Source organism: Elephantulus edwardii, unplaced genomic scaffold, assembly GCF_000299155.1.
Source record: "Elephantulus edwardii isolate Elephantulus edwardi_28Jun2011 unplaced genomic scaffold, EleEdw1.0 scaffold00006, whole genome shotgun sequence".
In the NCBI taxonomy this organism is placed as follows: domain Eukaryota; kingdom Metazoa; phylum Chordata; class Mammalia; order Macroscelidea; family Macroscelididae; genus Elephantulus; species Elephantulus edwardii.
Window position 1 is genome coordinate 13,561,619 of NW_006399756.1, and position 23,239 is coordinate 13,584,857.

The 23,239-nt window shown below is 39.3% G+C and overlaps 1 protein-coding gene across 1 annotated transcript in view; it reads left to right on the plus strand.

Annotated features, from left to right (window-relative positions):
* PDZD8 (PDZ domain containing 8) overlaps positions 1-23,239 on the plus strand; it is a 67,291-nt gene that overhangs the window by 39,819 nt on the left and 4,233 nt on the right. The window contains exons 3-4 of the mRNA XM_006879906.1: positions 1,466-1,568; positions 22,701-22,863. Of these exons, the coding sequence (XP_006879968.1) occupies positions 1,466-1,568; positions 22,701-22,863 (266 nt within the window). The remainder of the gene's footprint in view (positions 1-1,465; positions 1,569-22,700; positions 22,864-23,239) is intronic.

Here is a 23,239-nt window from a genome sequence, read left to right on the forward strand (position 1 = left end):
TTATTTTTTAATAAAAACAGCTTTATACTCTTTCAGAATGAATATATGAATTTAGATCTCCTATTTGGATCTGACTGTTAAACAGTAAATTAGATGATGCTACAGTTTCTTAGTTAACTCTGATGCCATAGTCCATAGGGAGTTCACTGCCAACCCAAAGGTCATGCCTCTCTGGAAGTTCATATCCACAACAAGCAATACTTTCTGTGTGACTTAGAACTTCCTGAAAACCCACAGGAGGGCCAGCTGTGAGTTGGTTCCAACTAGATGGCAGTGAGAGAGAGAATTTCTTAATAGTTGCTTTGAACATACTAGAAATGCACATTTTTTGACCACTGACTGTTTGCTGGGCATTATGCCTGACTGTCTCAGACCTGCACTAAGAGGTTAGTACTGATTATACCCTGAATTTTTCAAAGAAGGGAATGAGCTTTGAGAAATTAAGTCATTTGCCTTAGGTCATAAAGTAGTCAGTGAAGAAGTTTAGATTTATACCTGCTCCTTTTAACTAGAAGTTGTGAGCTTTAAATTGTAGCACATCTTAACAATTCTGATTTTCTTTTCCAAACTAATATTGTCTCTGTTAAGCCAGTGACTCAGTGGGAGAGAGACAGGCAGGTGCCCTTCTGTTAAGATTTACAGCCCAGAAGCCTGATGGAGGGTCACTGAGCGGCGGAGCCAGCACACCAGTCAGTTATGAGTTTCTTTCTTAGACTTGCCCGAAAGACTTTCCTACACAATACTTAACTAGATAAGCAAGTGATGCTTTTGTTGGTTTTAAATACCCTCTTGCTACAAATGTATATCTGTTTGTTCTCAGAGCCACTGACTTATATTATTTTGGATGTATATGTGTTTATTTTATACAGAGATTATTCATGCCAGGTGCACACTGCAGCTTTTTAATTTTTGATTTAAAAATCTGTTGTTGCTACTGTATAAAAATATCTTTATCAATTTCTTTATCTTGAGTAGATAATGTTGTTAGTTGATCTGAACTCAGTTCTTATGATGCTTTCTGTTTATTTGACTTAATAAACAAACTCTCAAACTCATTGGTGTTGAATTAGAACCTTCTAGTGGATTTTGGGGAAGCTGTAAATCAGGCAGGAAGAGATTAGTTCTTTGTCTCCCTCAGAGCTGCTGGAGGATTTGAACCCCCAGAGAGGGACCACCTTTGGATTAACGTGGCCTTTAAAAGCTCTTTAAGACTATACCACCCAAAACCCTTGGTTTATTTTACTTAGCTGCTGAAAACTTGGTGTGTCTTAAAACCTCAACTGATTTTACTTTTACTTAGCTTTTCCACTAGAGGGTGTTTGAATGATTGTTTTATTTCTGTTACAAAGCGATACTAATAATAATGTAACGTATTACTTCACAGTAGAAACATGAGAATTAGAAAGGAACATTTTCATGCATCTGACTGATATAATAGTCTCCCTGCTTTATTTTTATCTTGCAGGTTACTCATTTTTGGATCCTATGACAGAGAAGCAAATATTCATTGCACACTTGAATTAAGCAGTGGTGTTTGGGAAGAAAAACAAAGGAGTTCTATTAAGACGGTAAAAAGACTTTGCGTCGATATACATTTCTAGAAAGCTATTTCATACTTACCTGGCAGGGGAGATACCATGATCACGAAAGCTATTTCATAACGAATTTTTACTAATATTTCTAATTGTTTGTGATCATGTAAAGATAGTTATATATCCTTCTTACTTGTCTGGTGTTTCAGTACTACACTGGTAAGTAAAATGGATCACAGAAAGCGATCATATCCACATTGTTTAAATGAAAAACATAGCGTCATTGATTTTCTTTCCGTCTCGTAAATTGTTTCATGGTTTGTGAAATCAGAAGGGAATCTGCTTAAACACTTAATATTGCGTGTTAATTCAGAGTATTCACTCCGTCAGTAGTTCTCTTTTGAGAACTTGCTTTGTACGGAGGGGCTCTTGTGGCATCTTGGTGCATCCATTATGCATTTGTCTGCACATCAGAATGACACTGATGGAAATCACCAGCTCCTCTGAGAGAGAAAGGTGGAGCAGACTCTCTTCATCCAGATTTACAGCCTCCGAAGCCTGTTAGAGACTCCGTGAATTGGAATCACCTTGATAGCAGCAGGTCGAGTTGAGTGGTTCTTCGTACTAAACACTGTTTTAGAAGCACAAGAGCTGTTTCAAAAGAAGAAAATGGACAGTGTGAGATTTAAAGAGGAAGGAGATGAACTATGCATTTTATTGAGAGAGAATAATGAAAAGTGAGGAAACCAGAGGTCTGTCACTGAATCCAGAGACTGCCAAGTCCAGTGAAGAAAAATAAGTGATGAATGAGGGCAAAGGCAGCGCTTTAGACCTGGTGATAAAAGAGAGGATCGTAGAGCAGAATTGCCAGAGAAAAGAAAATTTGAGTTTTATATAAATAATAATTTTTTAGTATAAGAGTATACTAGATATTATGAAGGACCTATTTATACTAAAATATTATTTTGTATTTATCAAAAATTCAAATTTAAGTGCATATTCTGTATTTCTTTTTGGTAAATCTGGGGACCCTACAATGAAAATGAGGAGGAACAAGTCATATGGAGAATCTAGGATTATGAGGAAGAGGGAGACATTTCAGGTCAAGGGCACCAGCAGAAGTGTAAAGGGAAACCCAAGAATGGGTTTGGTGTGTTGGAGATGCAGGGAAGGCTGGTATATGATCATGGTAGGGGATAGAAAAAAGTCCTGCATTATCTTATGCCATGAAAAGGAGTTTTTCCTTTTATTGTGTTAGATAGGAGAATTTTAAGCTTAGGAGTAATACTTTGTAAAGAATTTTCTTTCGGTAGAAAAACAATTTTAGGAGAAAAAAGCAAGTCTGAAGGTTGTTGTTGTTATGTGCCAGCGAGTCGCTTGCAACTCAGGGCAACCCTATGTACAAGAGCTCTGAACGCCGTTCTATCCTGTGCCAACCTCACTGTCTCAAACACATTATTTCCACCACTCCAGTCACAGAATTGATCCATCTCATCAAGGGTCTTCCTCTCCTGCGCCGTCCCCCCACTGTGCCAAACGTGATGTCCCTCTCCAAGGACCAGTCCCTCCTTGGAACATGCCCAGAGTATGTCAGACAAAGCTTCAGAATCCTTTACTCCAAAGAGCATTCCAGCTTCACCCTCTCCAGGACAAACCTGTCTGTTCTCCTAGCAGTCCATAGTCTATTCAACACTCTTCTCCAGCACCACAGATCAAAGGCATCTGTTCTCTAAGTATCAGTCAAGAGTCTCTGGTTACTTGGATTAGACTAGTACCAAGGAAATAAAAGGAAGGGACAAATTTGGCATGAACCTTTTGGTGTGAGAAAAAGTTAAGGATTCTGGATTTAATTTCTCTTAATCAGGAAATGTTAAGACTTTCCAAATATATTAAATGCTACAGTTAAAAAATTTTAGAAATAGTGCTCTCATGTAATAATTAGATTTAGTTTGTGGGTTCTTAAATTAATAAAAATTATCACCATTATAATTTGTTTCTAAAGATAAGTTGGTACTTTCTGAATATGCTGCTAACCATCTTAATAGTAATTATTACATACTTCTTGGAATTTGCCTAAATCATAATATTATAGGTAGCTCTGGTAACCTAGTGGTAAGGAGCATGCTCCCATCCCAAAGGCACCTGGTTCAAATCCACCAGCTGTTCCTCGGGAAAAAGATGGGCACCCTCCTTCCATGCACTTTACTGCCTTTAAAAATCCGTGGAGGGTCAATAACAACTACAATCATTAGTGGGAACTCTGGTGGCCCAGTGCTGCCAACTGAAAGGTAATTTGAATCCACCACTTGCTGTGTGGGAGAAAGGTGGGTATTCTCTTCCTGTGCAATTTACAGCCTCTGAAAACGCTCTGGACAGTTGGTTATGACCTGGTTCCAGCTCATTGGCAACAACAATAATCCTTATCTGTGGGCTCTAGTGACACTAGTTAAAACATTCACCTGCCAGCCACTCAGTAAGAGAAAGATAAGGAGACAGTCTGTTTATATAAAGACTTGCAGCCTTGGAGACCGCATGGGGAGGCTGGAGGTCAAAGTGGTGAAATTTTATACAGAGTGAGTGAGAGAGAGAGACAGAGAGAATATGTTCATGTGTCACCTTTCTTTTTAGTTAAACATCTCAAGTAGTTTCTTGGAGGCATAATAACCAGTTTTAAAATTTGTTTTGAAATAATAGAACAGTATGAACAAAACATAATTATTTTGTCCTGGTAAATATTTGGCTTTACTTTGAAATAGTCACTAATGTGCTATTGCAATTGGCATTTTCATTTGCCTTTATTATATTTGCAAAGATGAGATTAGACAGCTTTAATATTTTATAACAAAAGTTCATAAGACTTGAATCGTGTGTCCTTTTAGGTGTTAGTCTATGCCGCAGATAGTTAACGAAAGAAGAATGCTGAGGTGCTCATTAGATGTGATGTGGAAATAGCAGCAGCAGCAGCTGGTTTCTTCAGGATTAGATTGCTTATATCTGAATTTAATAAATCTAGGGAGGAGTAAGCATCACGACAACATAAAACATTGTTGGATTGATAGGTTAGTTTGGATGTATTACAAATTAGGATAAAAGCAAGCATCATTAAACGATAAATATGCTACAGTATTTGATAAGTTTAGAAGCTGTTTTATACAAATACGATCTTTGTGTCTACCAGCTTTTTAAATGTCAGTTTGTTCAGTGAACTGTTTAAAAAGAAACTTAATTCTTCCACATGCTGACCGTGCCCTTGAGTTTGAAAGCATTATGTATATATAGTATGTATACCTATGGTGCTGGTGTGGTAGATCAAAGCCTTGGGCTTTCTCTGCTTGCACTGATCTCCTAGCAGGGTGGAGAAGTTAGAAGAATTTTTTTCAGTTCTAAAAAATGCAACTCATAAAGGCTTAAGTAAGCAAAAAGTTTATCCTTTGTGATAAATCCAGGTTTAGAACATTGGTTCTACATTAAACAAAGGCCCTGGGTTTTACAGGTGTTCTTGTGGTCTAATGGATTACATGTTGAGCTGCTAACTGGTTCAAACCCACCAGCTTCTCCACAGTCCCGGATGAGGCAGTCTGCTCCTGTAAGGATTTACCGCCTTAGAAGTCTCGAGGGTCCCTTTGCTCTGTCCTTTAGGGATTCTAGGTTATCAGAATTGATTAAACCATGGGGACTTTTTTTTTTTTTCAAACATTTCTTTCTGTCCTTTTTTTTTAATTTTATTTTATTATTTTGTGTGTCTGTACCGTCAAATCAGATCTGACTGGTACAGGAGGAGGAGGACATTGCCCCTCCTTCTCCAACAGAGTATCTGGTGGATTCGAACCACGTGCCTATGGGATTGCAGTGCAGCTTTTTGCCACTAGGCCACCAGAGCTCCCTAAATCATAGTGACTTTTATTGTTCGGCTCTTACTGGCACCCTGCTTCATCATTCTTAGTGTGAAATATTTGTCATTTATCCTTTTTAAATGCTTTCCTGGGAGTTTCTTCCAGGATTTATACTTAAATCTCACTGGACAGAACTGGATCACATAGCCTCCACTCGCAGCATGGGAACATGAGAAACCACTGGTTACAAATACCATATTTGAAATCAAGGGATGGTTTGGAGCATGATGCTATATACCCAGATCAATATTCTCCTTACCTCATTTGCAAAATTAAAGAGTTCATAGAATAAATAGGATGCCTTTTATAGTTCTGTTTGTTCTCATAAGGAAATAGAAAAGGAAAGAGTCTCTATCTCATAAAATGTGACAGCTGGGATACAAAAAATTTGGTTTTAGTCTTAAAAAAAATTAAAGGCTAATTGAAGAAGTGACAGAGTTACTACTGCAGTAGCTTCACATAGACCAAAAAGAGGCAGTACTGGGGGTTTTTTATTCATTTCGGTCTATTAACAGTATTTAAGTTCAGCAGTAATTCTTTTTCTTTCCTTTAGGAACAAATTTAAGACATTTCCAAGTTTAGCCTATGAGAATTTAACAGTAAATTAAGAAAACAACTCCATAGCTATAGAATGTATGGTGCATACCTGATAAAGTTCACAATAAGGTGAAAGGGTATAGTTGTAATAATGTACATGTTGAGGCAGACATCATGTCACAACACATAATACTTCAAAGAGAGTCACCTCGAGCCTCCTCTCCTAGAACTTGAGTTCACTTAGATTACTTACTTTACTCCTAGTTCCAAACACAAAATAGCTGATCAGTGAATATTATTGTCCCCTTTCCTTTCTCTGCTATCATTTTTTGACCCAGTCACCCGATTCTTCTGATGTTTCTACTCTTTATCCAACCTGTAACGATTGAGGACTTGGGAAAGAAGAGGCGGCATCATGAAAATGGCTGTGGAACCTCTGAATCTAGACGTTCCGGAGTGAAAACCAAGGATTTGGGGCAGTATACATCCCAGCATTCCTGAAGAACATGATGAAAGGAGTTTTCATTTTAGAAACAAGCTTTTTGTTAAAAAAAAAAATTAACTTTATTATTAATTTCAGTAAAAATTTACAGACTTTGGATTTCCATTCATTCATTGTTGCACGTTTCTCCCCTCCCAACCCTCCCCCCTAATACACTAACTACCCTCTTGGAAAAGTAAAAGAAAAACTCTTTCATTGTTTTACAAACCCTCCCCCAGGTCCACTCCACCATGTAGTCCTCACTGTAGACTCCTGTCATGACAAAAATACCTAATCACATATCCCTTTTAAACAGTTTTCTCCCTCATCTGTTTCAGTGCAGTATACATTACTGAACCCCTCTTTCTCAGTCTCTTCCCCAATCCCAAGTTCAGTCCTGTTTTACAACAGTGGCACCATGCAATATTTGTCCTTTTGTGACTGAGATACTTCACTCTGCAGAATGTCCTCCAGAGTCACCCATTTTGAATAATATTACATGAGTTTCTTGTTTTTCAATGGAGCATAATATTCCATTGTGTGAATATACCACAGCTTCTCTATCCACTCGTTTGTTGATGGGCACATATGTTGTTTCCAACTCCTTGCTATTGTGAACAAAGCTGCAATAAACATGGGTGTGCATATATCTGCTTGGATGTGAGTTATGGTCTCTTTGGGGTATATTCCCAGTAGTGGAATTGCTGGGTCAAATGGTATCTCTATTTGCAACTTTTTGAGAAAGCGCCATACCGCCTTCCACAGTGGTTGCACCATTTTATACTCCCACCAACAGTGAATAAGGGTTCCAGTTTCTCCACAGCCTCGCCAGCATTTGTTGCTTGCTGTTCTGTTAAATTTTGCTATTCTTTCTGGGGTGAGATGGTATCTCATGGTTGTTTTAATTTGCATCTCTCTTAGAGCTAGGGATTTTGAACATTTCTTCATGTGCTTGTTGGCCATCTGAATGTCTTCTTCGGTGAAGTAGAAACAAGCTTTTACATGCATTTTATAATGCCCACCCCTTCCTTTTCCTTCTTCCCTTTACCACCTTTGCAAATGACGTGTATGGTTACGGTTGGCTTCCATAAGAGCACAAGTCTTTCCCAGATTGTTGTTGCTGTGTGCCTTTGAGTTGAAACTGACTCATAGCTAACCATCCAGCCAGTTTTCAGCTGCTGTAAATCGCACAAGAGGAGGTTGCCCAATAGCTGGTATGTCATTACAGTGATAGTGCATATAGGGCTGCCAACTGAAAGGTTATTAGTTCAAATTCTCCATTCTTTTCATGGAAGAAAAATGAACAGTCAGTCCCCAGCCTTGTAAACCTGGGTTGCTAGAGCTATAACCTATTCAGCAACAATGAGTTTGAGGTTTTGTTTTAGTTTTTTAGATAAAATTGGAGTTACTGTTTTGAAATGAAGATAAAATCATGAAATTTTGTGACTCCTGAATGTACATGATGGTCAGAAAATATTGAGACAGTCATTTATTTGTTCAGTATAAATACAAGCAGTCAAAATATTTCATGTCTTAGTAGCGCAATATGCAGGTCCTCGAGGGGACTGTGGTTAATGGTATTAGACCGTTCCATGATACTGCAAATCTATCAGGAAAACAGAAGATGAAGAAATCTGAAGCGTTAGGTAACAGGGAGAATCCATAAATTATGTCACGGAACTCAACAAGAGATTCCTTTCACAAGGTTACCTCAGAGCAGAACTGTCTGCTTGTGATAGGTCCCTGCTCTAAGAAGCACTTTCTGTCATCTCAGTACTACCCCAAAGTTAGGAATTCAGAAGAATTCACCTCCTGGATTCTGGACGACTTGATTTCTGTTTGCTTCAAGTAATACTATTCTTTCTCCTCACTGTTGTCACCATTATTACAGTCTCCTTTACTTTTACAATAAAGGTTTGAGCAATTGAATACAGGAAAAATTTGATAGGAGGAATGTAATAGATTGGGAGAAAATCATTCTAATATCAAGATGCAAAATAAAAATATAGCAGTAATGGAAATCGTTAATACATTTTCCGCTTTCTTAAACCTTTTGATTCTGGAGGTTCCCAAAACACCTTATTATTGGGAGAACATTTTTATCAGAGTTCTGCTTAAAGTTCTAGAACATGGTGCAGAAGTGAGTAGATATTTTACATTCTTTTGTTCAAAGACTTTCAGATTGATTAGATATTTTACATTCTTTTGTTCAAAGACTTTCAAATCTGATGTCTATTTTATAAGTAGGGCACATAACCATTGGGTCTAGCCACAGTCCTAAGTGCTCCATAGCTTCATGTGTCTGGTGCCGCCATACAGGACAGTAGCAATCTAGAAGAAGGAATGTACACTATAATCTTCATATTTGCCCATGACACTAAGTTTTACTAAGGCAGAGTAAAGAGTACAAAATGAAGAGAAAGATCTCAAAAAAATTTCTAAGATAGAATTTTAGACTGTTGAAGATACTTGATGAAATCTGGGAATCCTTGAAACATAAAGAGATAACTTAATAGAACTATGCCTCCAAAATAAGAAATCCACTTTTTCCTGAGAATAATAAAAAACAGTAAATTATTTTTAGATACTTATTTTTATTTTTTAAGCCATTAAATTCACAGTAGGGGTTACTTATTCTTGCATTTCCAGTTTCTACAATAAAATAAGTTAACAGCTGGATAAGATAGAACTTAAGTTAATGTTAAAATAGGTTAGTCAGGGGAGCTCTGGTGGCCTAGTGGCAAGGAGCTGCAACTACAATCCCAGAGGCCCATGGTTCGAATCCACCAGATGCTCTGCCAGGAAAAGGAGGGACAATCTCCTACTGTACCAGTCAGATCTGATTTGACGGTACACTCACACACACACACACACACACACACACACAAATGCCTACCCTAAAATAGGTTAGCCATCTAAAGACAAATGAATGTGTAGAAAATGAATGTTCTATGGCCTAGTGGCAAGAAGCTGCACTGCAATCCCAGAGGTACACAGTTTGAATCCACCGGGAGCTCTGCTGGAGAAGGAGGGGCAATCTCCTCCTGTACCAGTTAGATTTGATTTGATAGTACACACACACAAAATTGTAAAATGAAATTAAAAAAAAGAATGTTCTTTGACTGAAAAGGCAAAGGTGCATGAGTACTGGAAGCTAAATATAAATTCAGAAAGTAAACAATAGAATAATCAACAAATTTTCTGAGCAAGGATCTAAGTTGAAGTGGCCTTATCCCTGGTCAGTTAGCAGATGCTACAAGTTGCTCCTTAAAGGGCCTTTGATAATACTGTGTGTGACATTTGCTGCTCAGCCTCATCAGAGTATGTGGTTGTCTTCTTTACGTAGTAAGATCTCAGGTGGCACAAATTGGCACTCAACTGTTAGTTTTCTCATACATTATATATATATTTTTTATTATTACACTGGTTTATTTACAGAATGCGAATGCATTGTTTTCCAGAACAGATTCTTCCAATTTTCCTCACTCCCCCACCCATCAAATTGTACAACCTGCCCCTGCACATCCTCATCCCTCTGCTTCTACTTCCTCCCCCTCCCCCTTGGATCCTCATACTCATTTTACAGTAATGGTTTTATACAATATTTGTCTTGGTGGGACTGAGTTAATTCACTCAGCATACTGTTCTTCAGTCCCTCCCAGGTTAGGTTTTATACAATATTTGTCCTTTTGGGACTGAGTTCCCTCAGTGTAATGTTCTTCAGTCCCTCCCAAGTTAGGGAGTAATTTACAAAATTCTTGTTCCTGCATGCTGCATAGTATTCCATTGTGTGAATGTGCCATAATTTCTCAATCCTTTTGATTGTGCTTGGATAGCTGGGCTGTTTCCATGTTCTTGCAATGGTGAATAACACTGCTATGAACATTGGTGTACAAGACTCTGTGCCTTCGTTCTCATTTTCTCAGAGTATATTGCAAGCAGTGGAATATCTGGGTAATATGGAATTTCAGTAGTTTAGCAATAAGGTAACAAAGTGGAAATTTAGTGCCTAATAATCCTGAAATATGTGGTTTTTAGAGTGATCATTTACACTGTACAAATACATTATAAGAAGGTGTCCAGGAGCACAAAGGTTTAAGAGTTGGTCTAAGGGAGTTCTGGTGGCCTAGTGGCAAGACGCTGCACTGCAATCCCAAAGGTACATCTTTCAAATCCACCAGATGCTCTGCTGGAGAAGGAGGGTGCAATCTCCTCCTGTACCAGTCAGATCTGATTTGACGGTACACGTAAAAATAATACAATTTTTTAAAAAAAGGAAAAAAAAAGAGTTGGTCTGTTAAACTGGAAAGATGGCAGCGTCATCCCACCAGCCATTCTGTGCATGCAGGACGAGGCTGTCAGCTCTTGTAAAGATGAACGGCCTTGGAAGTGACATTGGGCAGCTCTCTGACTACAGAGCTGCTGTGAGTTAGAATCCAGTTGGCGACTGAATAGCAGTGCTAGTCTGGTGTGTAATGATATAAATCATTTCTTTCTGGCATAATTAAAAACAAATGATAGTCTATGTCTATATTTTAATTCAGTGTATCCTAAATAAAACCCTTTTATTGCATAATATAAACTTTCATTTCCATTTTAATTTTCGAAATCTAGCTGAATGACACTGAATGAACCTACGCTGCACGGTCCCCCTCTGTACACATAGTCTAAAAGAGCTCCCCAAAGAGCTGTGATTTCAAGTCAGAACCACCTGAGACAGACCGCTTTAGAAATACATGAGGCCAGATCCCTCAGAGTTGGCATTTTGGCTTGTTTAAGGCCAAATCCTTGCAGATAGCATTTTGGCGCTCCTATTTAACCGTTTGCCATTTACAAGCTTAATCTTATCAAAAGGAAGAGAAAGATTAAAGCAAATAAAGGTTTTTTGAAAATGTCAGTTTTTTATGAAAGCTCTAGTTTAGTTCAGTTATGCAGTGTTTGCTAATACAGTAGGGACTCAATGAAATTTTAACCATATACGATGTTCCATAATTTGACTCCTTAAATAAACGAAATGATTTTGAGCTTTAGTAGTAAATCCTCCACAGCAGGTTCCCTTCTTGAAGTTCATCTTGGTTAAAAATGAGGGGTGCAGCTTTGTGTTGCAGGTCTGTCCCAGGTTTTCTAAGTGTGTTTTGTTATGACTATGAAATTGCAAAGAAGAGAAGCTGACAAACAGTTGTTGACAGTTCTTGGAAGAAAGGCGTGGTGATCATCTCCTTCTCAAGGGTCACAGCCTTACCAGCCCCATAGGACGCAGAGTTGACAGATGTGGGACTCAACGCCCCAGCAACTAGTTTGTCTTGATTTTTTTTTGTTTAGGAAGTAGTTGTTCACAACTCTAAACCAAGATCTCTCACTCTGCCATTTTTGCGTCTTACTCTTAATTGTATGATAGTGAGAGAAACTCATCCTGCACCAAACATACCGAGAATCATGAAGATGGCCCAGGACCACATGGTGTTACTTGCTGCAGAACCACATGGTGTTACTTGCTGCTTTACAAAAGATCCCTGTCCGGGAGAGAGGACTTTGCTGAGCTAACAGCCGCCACCACTTACTAACTCAAAGTACATAGTCTAAAATGCAGGCTGAAAGGAAACCTAGACTGAAATGCTTCTTTTACTCTTTATTGACAAAAAAAGACAGAGAGGAAGGACTAGCAACAGCAAAACTTTCTGCCCTGTCCTATCAGTCTATTTCAATAACGTGTTGTATATTTGTCCACATAAATATTGAACATGAATAGAGTTTAAAGGGAGATTGAGGGCAGCTGTGTGTCTCATTTGATTTACATTGATATTGGATCATACTAGACAAATAGCTTGCTATATTTGAAAGCTGTTTATATATAAACAGTATGCTCTATTCTAGAGGAGATAAGGATGTTTTATTAATCTCTGTACACAAGAAGGACTGCTGGGTAATTCATTATATTCTTTAAAGGTTACCTAGTAATTTTAGAATATAGACAGATGGTTTCTTTTCTAAATGAATGATCTGTGAATTATCTTTTTTATAAATTGATTAACACACATCCTGAGACTATTGTCAGAATTCTAAAGAGGAAGCTACTGAATTTATTTTTTATGATAACATACTTTTTTGTGAAATTGGGGACAACATCTTTTTAAAACTTTTAATTTTATATTGGTTTGCGTACTAAGTTTGTATATATTGTTTTATTAAATCAATCACTATTGAACCATGCCCACCATTACCCTGTCTTTTCAGACCCTGCTAGATCTTTCCCATTTCCTATACCCCCACCCTCCACCCACCATATTGTGTGTGACCTGGTCATTCTCCCCCCCACACACACCCGTACCAGTTCTCACCCCTCTGTTCCCACCATTTCCCCCCCACTGGATTCCCATATACATTTTACTACTTATCCTTCTATTTTTATAGTAACGTTCTTATGCAGTATTTATTTGGCCTTATGAGACTGAGTTAGTTCAGTCAGCATAATGCTCTCCAATCTCTCCCAGTTACACAGTATTTTTCAAAATTGTTGCCCTTGAGTGCTGCATAATATTCCATTGTGTGAATGTGCCACAATTTCTCAGTCCACTTAGCTGTGGTGACAGCATATTTTTAAAAGTCCATTTCTCCCTTCCCCCCAATTCTTATTCATTAACCCTAGTATCCCAATTTCCTTGCGCATTCCTAGAGATTTTTTATATATCCATTTGGAAGCATTTTGTGCCTTGGCCTGTCTTTAGGATATGCTGGTGGTGGCGTAGTCTATAGGGAGTTGCACTGCTAACCTGTTAGAAGAATGATGTGGTGCTGATGACTTGCATGACACGAGGTTACAACTGTTAGTATGTTTTGTGTAAAAACTATGATCTGTGATACAGTAATGCAGAGTACAGTAGCAGGAAGTATGCCTCTGTGAAAGTTGACTGGTGATTCAGAACCAGAGCTGTTTGTTTGAAAGGGCAAGAGTATCTCTGATGTTTCCATAACAACCTTAGCTTTGCATGCTTTTCAGATCTTTTTATTTCAGTGGAATGGTTTCTAAAATTCAAATTAGTTTAAAATGAAAACATTAATGCAGACTTGAAAGAGATTAAGAGAAGAAAGAAGCCTGAATGTATTGCAGACTAATCATTCAGATGAAATTCTTTCCTGATAATCTTTTGAACCCGGACAAATGATTATTTTTGTTCTTAAGTCTCTAAATTCAGTTTTATTTGAATAATTGAGAGGGGATTTTTTGTTTGTGTGTGTGTTGTTTGTTTGTTTGTTTGTTTAAAAAAAAAAAACCAACCACTAAACGCCACATAACTCTAGATCTTTGTTGTCTCCTAAGTGGAGCACCGGAAGGACACAGTTCAAGTTTTCCTTCTACTTGCTTTAGAGACCAGTATAAGAAATGACTCATCTGGCATTTTGTTTTGAAGATTAAGGAGCTTCACTTACGTTTTCATCCAGAAAAATCTTCCTGTTCCACCTGAGGGTAATGGACATGCCTGGAATGTGCTAGATGTTTATATCCGTGGTCTCATTTCTTGTTGACTATGACGTAGTGTAGCAGATGTTATTTCTTCTTTTTCACAGATGAGACTTAGAGGGGTTACATTGCTTTACTGAAGTTAGAAAACTGGTGAACCTTAGAGCCAGAATTCAAACACAGTTCACAACACAAAGCCACCCGAGTACAAATCCACCACATTACAATTTTTCCTTAAAAGAAGAATTTTTAATTTGCCTTGCTACTCAAGAAGGACTAATTTCAGTGGTATCTTTGGTTGCCATTCTGAGTTAATATTGAAAATTGCTCAAAACTATAATGTTTAGAAGAAAAGTGTTTACATATAGAATCTTCTTCAGAATACTTTTTAAAAAAATTATTTTTATTATTTTGTGTGTATGTGTGTGTGTACCATCAAATTAGATCTGACTGGTACAAAAGGAGATTGCCCCTCCTCCAGCAGAGCCAGAATATGTTTTTATAGCCATATGATTCAAGGCTCTGTATTAGAAATCCTGTAAGTTGCTTCTTTAAGATGCCCTCTCTTACCCCCACCCCCATTCATATGCAACAAAAGCATGGAAATTTAAGACTGCAGCGATGTTTTCCCTTTACTAATAATAGGTCGTTTTTCACAGCTCTGACTTATGAACTTAAGGACAATTAAGAGTTACATCTTTATGGTCTTTGAAATGTTCTACAGGAGTTTATAGTTATTTTTATGCTAAGAGATAAAAATAAAGCCTGTGCCTATTTCAGAGAGTTTCTTTTCTAAAACAATAGGATATATCCAGATTGTGGGAAGCTTTTGCTGTTAAGATACAGTTGAAAGGATGAAGCTAGTAAGTCTAAAACAAACCGTTGCTGTGAAGTCACTTCTGACTTGTTGAGACCTTGCATCAAGTGGCTGAGGCTATAAATCATCGAGGGTGAGGACCCCCGCCCCGCCTCTCTCTGTCTCTGCCACACCTACTACGCCACCAGGAGCAGAAAGTTCTCTTTAATGAGGAGGTTAAAAAAATGGTACAATCGTAGGTCCAGACTGTTAATCCTCTTTGTTGATAAGAGACAGTTTGAAGGAACACAGCTAGTAAGTTTAATAGCCTCTTTTTTTCTGTTAATGAAACTGGATTAAAGATGATCCAGCATTCAGATGAGTCCTGGTTTACAGCTAGAAAGACAGCCTCATCAGAAGATAGATTATTGCCAAGTAAAAGCCGTTCCCATTGAACTGTTTCAGCACTGTTGTTCTGTTAAAGCTGTCGTCCTTAGAAGTCAGTTAACCATGGCGTTAAGATTATGTTGTTGTTGTCATTATGTACCATCAAGGTGCTTGTGACTCATAGTGACCCTGTGTACAACAGCTCTGAACTCTGCTCTATCCCGAGCCAATCTTATTGTCTCTGACACATTTACCTCCATTACCCCAGTCACTAAGTCAATCCATCTTATCGAGGATCTTACTCTCCTGCCTGCACTGTCCCTCCACCCTCCCAAGCATGATGTCCTTCTCCAAGGACTGGTCCCTCCTTGCAACATGTCCAAAGTATGTCAGTCAAAGCTTCAGAATCCTTGCCTCCGAGGAGCAAGCCTGGTTTAACCCTCTCTAGGAAGAATCTGTTTGTTTTCTTGGCAGTCCATGGTACATTCAATACTCTTCTGCAGCACCACAGCTCAAAGGCATCAATTCTCCTTCTGTCATCCCTAGTCATTGTCCAGCTCTCTCACACATAGCAAGTGATTGCAAAGACCATGGCCTGTATCAGGCACACCTTAGTCTCCAGAGTGACACCATTGCACTTCAGTACTTTGGAGAAGTCCCTAACAGCAGACTTTCCCATTGCAGTGTGTCTTTTAATTTCATTGCTAACTAGAAATTTTTAATTCTTCTTATGCCGTTCTTGTCATTTGTCAACTTTATTTTAGGTGTGAAATTGGTGGTGGGATTGATGTTATGCTTCTTTTCAAAAGTCTTTTAGTCAAATGAACCAGGATCTCCTCCATCCATTCACAGACTGAATTTATCTGAGAGATGTAATACAGGTCTCCCCTTCTGTCCACAACTAGAGTGTTCTGAGAAACCTTTTGTAACCCAGAAAGACAAAAAGCAAGGAAGCAGGTACCATTAATTTATATTGGAAAAATAGCTCAAATCCCAGATATAACCTAACAAGTCATTCCAAAGAATCCATAAAATCTAAAGTAACACTGGTACACAAGGTCACAGACACTGTCCAGCGTTGTGTCAGCTTGATGCTGCAATGCTAACTGGAGTTCCTGAGGAAGGAGCCTGGACACACCGTGCCATGCATGCTTCAGCTGCCCACTTCCTCCTTAATGGCTGTTGCTCTGCAAAGCAAATGCCTTGAGTTTCTTTCCATTAGTGAAAACAGGTCCTACGATAGGTCTTTGTAGAAGAGAAATGGCTTAGAACAAGCTTTCAAAAAAGATGTAATGAAATTTTTTCCATTCTTCAATTAATATTGTTCGCACTCATCTCCCGCTCTCTTGTTAAACACTTTACCTCTACTCCTGACCTGGCCTGGAAAGCTACTCATCCTTCAAGTTGAATTAAATTTCTCTTTTAGAATTCCTTCCATGCTCTCTAGATGTTAGTTAGGAGGCCCCTATTACATCCACAAGGCAAAACAGACCATTGCCTTCTGCATGATGACTTATCACGGACCCCTTCAGACAGAGTAGAACTGCTGCCTACAGAGGTCCCAGGGCTCATACCTTTATGGAACAGACTGCCTCGTCTTCTCTCAAGCAGCTGGGGACTCAGACGGCCCACCTTCTAATCAGCCTGCTTTGACTGCTGCACCACAAGGACGCCTCAGTTAAAGCACACATTATTGCACATATTTGTTCATGACTGCCTTTCCTTTTTCCATGAGACCAGGGATACTAAACCCTAGTGTTTACACAGTGCTTCCTAGACTAAGCACACAGCACCTGAACATTTGAATGTGAGAATAAATCAGTCGGAGCATTGTTTAAAATTCTCATCTTTAGGCAGTAGCTTTCTTAGACTATTATTATATGTTAAATGTGCATTTCTTAGATCAGTATTAATGATTTTTCTGAAACTGTCACTTTTTCATTTTGGAGAAATGTTTTCATTTAGTAGAAAGTTCTTTATTTGGAGCCGTCATAAACATCCTATTTTGTTGCTATAATCAGAATTCAAGTAGAATAGACATGGTTTTCCATAATGAGCCACTTTAAACTGCTATTAAAGAGTTTAGCAAGACTGGGTTTGGTGTGTGTGTGTGTGTGTGTGTGTGTGTTGGGTCTTGGGTCATGCAAGACTGGGCTTGGTGTGTGTGTGTGTGTGTGTGTGTGTGTGTGTGTGTGTGTGTGTGTGTTGGGTCTTGGGTCATGTTTACAAATCTTTCTCCCTGCCTACCCCTCCTCTGCAGAGAAAGCTGGGAAAGAGACTTGGTGATGCCTTTTTCAGAAGTTGAATCATGAAGGAATGGTGCTCAGGCTCCCTCAGCCAATTTGGTGTCTTTCACTCAGTGATCCCTTTAGTCTTGTTTTGTTTTCCACTCAATGTCACAAGCTCATGTACAAGAAAACATTTTGTAGAATAAAAGAGCTATATTGATGTGTTATTAAAATACATCCTCCTCTTACTCTGTTGTAGAAAATTATGTGTATTTTTGAAAGGATTAAAAAATCAATATGTTGTGTTTTTTCCCCCCTAGTGGAAATGAGACAGCTCAGCTGGGGCCAAGGCAGGCTGAAAGGATGTCAGAGTGTGAGAGCTCTTAAAGGAGGGCTCCATGTTTTTACTAAATTGCTCCCCACAAGACAGATGCACACTCGGCTGGCATTTTTTAACCTGTACTTGACGTTATTCGTTAAGTTAAATGCAGACTGTCCACAATCGTTATGTATTGAACCTGGTAGTTCCGCTCGCCTAATTGCTGTTCAGTTCGAATGTGTCAGAAATTTTTGACAATTGGTCCCCCTTTTTTTTATATCATAGAAATAGTGTGCTTCTGCTTCAGTAGAAACCGACTTTTTGTGTAAAAATTCAGGCCAATCGATGTGGGCTTACTATATAGAAAACACTTTAAAACCTATCTTTTGGCTGCATCTGTGCCTTTTCCAGTTCAGTAAGTTCAGCACACCACATTTAAATGAGATATTTAAACCTGACCATCTCTGCCTAGTCAGCTAGAACCTATTTGTTTTTGAGAAACAGATACCCGCTAAGGCTACGTCAAGGACACAATGAGGGCACGAATTCTGAAAATACCAAGTTGTCTTATAGATCCCAAGGGCAGGTGTCAGGGCCACTGCTCTCAGCTGAGTGACACAGGTGCTGTACAGCTGCAGGTAGGAGCATCAGACCTGAGCCCTAGACCTCTGCCACGCTGCTCTTCCCTGCTCCTCGCTCCGGTCTTCACTCTACAACACTGGCTTTCTCTGCTTCCCACTCCGTAAGAAGACACGCAGGTTTTCACAGCCACTATGTTTATTCCATTCAAGGACTCTGAATTCAAGGACTTCTGAATCGGAAGAAACGATGGTTGACTCGCCTGAGTTAAAATAACGTGCCCCTGAACCGTGTAATGACGCAGGCCGGCAGCAGTCCTTTATGTTAGCACGGCTGTTCCCGCCGTAATCATCTGAGGAGCGAGACACTCCCGGAAGACTGGGGGAGGATTAGCCAGATACCGGTGTCTGCTGAGCGCTTCGGTAAACCCAGCCAATCAAGCTCCTTATACTTGTGTTGATTCAGACCCATAAAGATCCTGTAGGGTAGGATGGAATTACCCCATAGAGTACAAAGAGAAGGAATAATTTTATTACTTCTTATTATAACAGTGTTAGCCATACGACACAGTGCCCCTTAGGAGACCTGTTTATAGCAAATAAAGTATTGATAGGTATTTGTAAACTCTGTGCACGTTATTATAATTTATTGTTGTTGTGTGGAACCAACCCATAGCTGAACTCTCCGAGGGTGTTCAGAGCCAGTAAGTAAATCACACAAGAGGAGATTGCCCACCCTTCTCCTGATGGATTAGAACTGCGTGCCTTTGAGATTGCAGCACAGCTTCTTAACCACTAGGCCACCAAAGCTCCCTTAATATGCCTTCCCAGATGTTTAGCATGTGGATTCAGAAAGTCCTTGAGTGGAATAAACATAATGGAGGTTCTTTTATTAATTATTAGATAATTAGAATGTGTAGAATTCTATGGTATCTTTCAGTGAACTAACCCAAACATCACAGCTCTCTATTGGTTTGAATCCAGCAGTGGCTCCAGGGACAGACCGCCTCTTAAAACCAGTTGGAGGCTCAGTTGTGAGTTGGTTCTGGCTTGACAGCAATGAGTCTGAGGGTTAATGTTTGATGACACAATCTATGAAATGGGCTGCTTTTTCCTGGTAATGTTATAGACTCTTGCCATAACTGTTTTTCACTCTTAATACATCTCAGCTGATATCATAAGAGCTTTAACTTCGTTTTATGCTCTGCATTCTTGTCTCCATTTCTTTGCTCTAACATGCATCTCTTTGCATTAGCAAGTCCCACAATGGTGCCCTGTCTTACCTAACCCAACTCCAAAACTGACTGTTCAAATTCTTCATGCTCCAAGACATAACGTGAGTGCCATTCTTTTCTATGGCCATCTTCTCCAGGCCACACAGTGGGAGGCAGTGTTCACCTCTTCTGAATTCCTGGCACACCTCATCCACACATGTGTTGTGGCATGTGGTGCTACATGCACTCTTAAAGTATACTTCAGAACTCACAAATGAGAGCTGTCACATAGCTGACCCTTCACCAGGTTTCCAAGGCTGTAAATGACAAAGGAAGAGATTGCCCATCTCTCTCCAGCAGAGCCACTGGTGGCTTCAAACTGCTACAGAGGCATGGCCTTCAGGTAGGTGCAAATGTGCCACTAACTACACCACATAGATGCTCTTGTATTTTTTAAAAAGGCTAATCATATGGAGATAATGATTATCCTGCTTCCAGTCCTCTGAAAAAGGTAGAGCCCTTGTCATCTGAGCAATTTCAGGACATTGAAGCTTAGTTTATATGACACAGCCACCTGGACCAACAGGCAACATTATGATAGTTGGAGAGAAGATTGAAGTTGCCAGTGATTTCATCTTACTTGGATCCACAGTCCACAGCCTTGGTACCAGCAGTCGGGAGATCAGGGACCTCTCCAAGTTACTTAAAAGCAGTGATGTCACTTTGAAGCCTTAGGTGCACCTAGTTCAAGCAGTGATCTTTTCAGTCACTTGCTATACATCTGAGCTGGATGACAGAAGAATCTATGCATTTGAGTTGTGGAACTGTAGAAGAGCACTGAATATCCATGGACTGAACCAGAAACAAATACAATATCTTGGAAAAAGTGCAGATAGAGAGTGCTCCTTGGAGGCAAAGATGGTAAAGCTGTCCGTCACACATGCTTTGGGCATGTTTCTAGAAGAGGCTAGTCCTTGGGGAGGGACATGCTTGGAAATATGGAGAGTCCTCGAAAGAGAAAACCCTCAACAAGACAGATTGACACAGTGACTGGGGCAGGGGGCTCGAGTATGTCAGAGGTGGCGAGGATGGCGCAGGACGGCACGGGTCAGGTCTGTTCGGAGGGTCACTGTAAACTGAGCTGAGTTGCACTCAACCCAGCAGCACCTAACAACAGTCTTCTGGATAGTAGAGTGTTCTAACATGAAGAAAACTTAACAGCTTTGTGTTAAAGTAGATCTTTACGACCATCAGTATAAGTTATTTTCTATGAGAGGATGTCATGATTCAACTCATTCCCTCTAGTGGGTTTAAACACTGCTTGTTTTCTGACTGAATGTTGACAGTTCCATCACCATCTTTGCCTTTTTCATTAAGAACATTTGTCAAATCACATTAAAGCTGTACTCGATCTCTTCAGGCTTCCCACCCCTACACCATAACAGCTACCCTTAAACTTTTCTAAAATAGTTCTGTTTAGTTCAGTCCCTGTTTTCAGCACAAAACAATAATAACAGTTTCTGTTTTTCATTGTTTAGAGGTTACCTTCTCTAGATAACATGTGTATGTTGTTTCTTAAGAAATCAAATTCTTTTTGTTACTTATTTGAATGAAAGTTATAAATCATATTGGAGAAAACATTTTACACAGCTGCGCATGCATATGTGTACATGGTTTGAGATGTATTTTTAATGTTAAATAAAAAGATTATTTACTTTTAGCTGTTATAAATACAAATGTTTTTAGAGATTTAAGCACAACTAGGTAATTCCTGGATGGCACAAAGGGTTTAGCAATCCCCTGTGAGCCAAAAAGTATGTGGTTGCAGGCCACCCAGAGGTGCCCCAGAAGAATGACCTGGCAGCCTGCCCATGCTTCAGACCCCACGCGGCAGCAAGGCCTTCTGGATCAGAACAGCAGACAGTACCCACCATGGCCTTTGAAGAGCCTAACTTTGTATTCTCTTTGTAAGTGTATACGAATAAAGCCAAACACAGTTTAGCCTTTCAGCACTGCACTTCCAGGACTTACATACTGACCTATGTATAAACATACAGGTGATCAGAAAATCCCCTTTCTGAATGGCAAAGGACACACCAACAAAGGAGATTAATCAGAACTGACTTTGACAAGCACTGTGGCAATTGGACAATTAAAACAGACATTCGGATGGCGGGGAAGAAGACAAACTGGGGAGGAGGGTGGAGAGAATGGTGCGGCAATGTAGGAGTGAAAGCCCAGAATCCCTGTGAATGTTCATTGAAACTAATAAAATTTAATAATAAAAAAAAAAAGAAATCCCCTTTCCACCTTCTGGACCACGTGATGATTAAGATGCATTTTTTAATGTAAAAATTGCAAAGCCTATTTACATTACAACTAAAGAACTCTTTCACCAGCCAGTATTACTAGGCTAGGAAATTGAGCTTCTAAATTGTAAATATGATTTTGTATATGAAAGAAGTACAAACTGGCGTATGTGGATGTTAACAAGGGATTTAGCAAAGTCTCTCATGAGATATCCTTGAAGAACAGACGGGAGTTGTGGGCTAGATGATAATACAGTAAGACAGATTTGTAATTGAACTCAAACACGAATGCTTGTCACCTGGAGGGATGTGCCATTCTAGCCTTGTCTACATTTTTGTCAGTAACATGGTATTGTCGTGTGTGTGTGTGTGTGTCTGTCTGTCTGTCTGTCTGTCTCCATCCATGTGCACCTGCAAATCTGGGCCACATGCCTGATAAATTGGATGACAAATTAGAAAACAAAATGATCCTGATAGGTTAGTACAGAGGATGTCATTAACAAGGTAACTCTTAATAAAATAGAAATTTAATAATGCTGGTCCCTGCTAAAAATGAAAATTTAACAGTGCTTTATTAGAAGGAGAGTGTCCAGGGCACATCTAATGGCATAGATATTAATTCCCATTATATTTGAGAAAGGTAAGATTCAGAATTCTATCCAGTCAGATCTTAATTTTGTGTTAAAATATGTATCTTTAAAGTATGAAATATTTACAGTACTTATAGATAGTATTAATAAAGCATATCGATAAGAAAGCATTTTGATTCTTTTAATAGTTTCTGTGTGTACCCTGAGAATGTTTGTTTATATTGTCACAGTAACTGTCCCTTGTGGTCTGGAGTAGTAATCCCAAGAACAGAAGCCAGCATCTCTGGTGCTGTCTGCCCTGGTGCTCTCTCAGGCCCTTGGAGACTGAATTCCTGCTGTGACTGCACTGAATCTGTTCTTTTTCCCCCTTATCACAGGTTGAGTTAATAAAGGGGAATTTACAGAGTGTTGGGCTGACACTTCGTCTTGTCCAGTCGACTGACGGGTATGCCGGGCATGTCATTATTGAAACTGTGGCCCCAAACTCTCCTGCCGCAATTGCAGATCTTCAGCGGGGAGACCGGCTCATAGCTATTGGAGGTAATTACGCTAATAGGCTTTATGTTCATGAAAACTGGAAAGTAGTTATGATATTTTCCTCTTTTTCACATTTAGTTTTATAATTACACATTACTTTTATAATGGAAAGGAGTGAACTTTTTAATAAATTAAAATCTGAGGAAGCCTTAAAGCTATATTTCAACTGTCCTTTTAATCCAGTGTAGGAACCTTTAGACGACCTGTATAACCTCTCGAGTTTCCTTCCTCTTCCCCTCCTCTAGGGTTTACGGAATGAAAGAGTTAAGAGCAGGTCAGCAGCAGGCTTCCTGTAGGACTACTCCACCACTTGGTGGTGGTTGTTATGTGCCGTCGAGTCGTTTGCAACTCATAGCGACCCTATGTACAACAGCCCTAA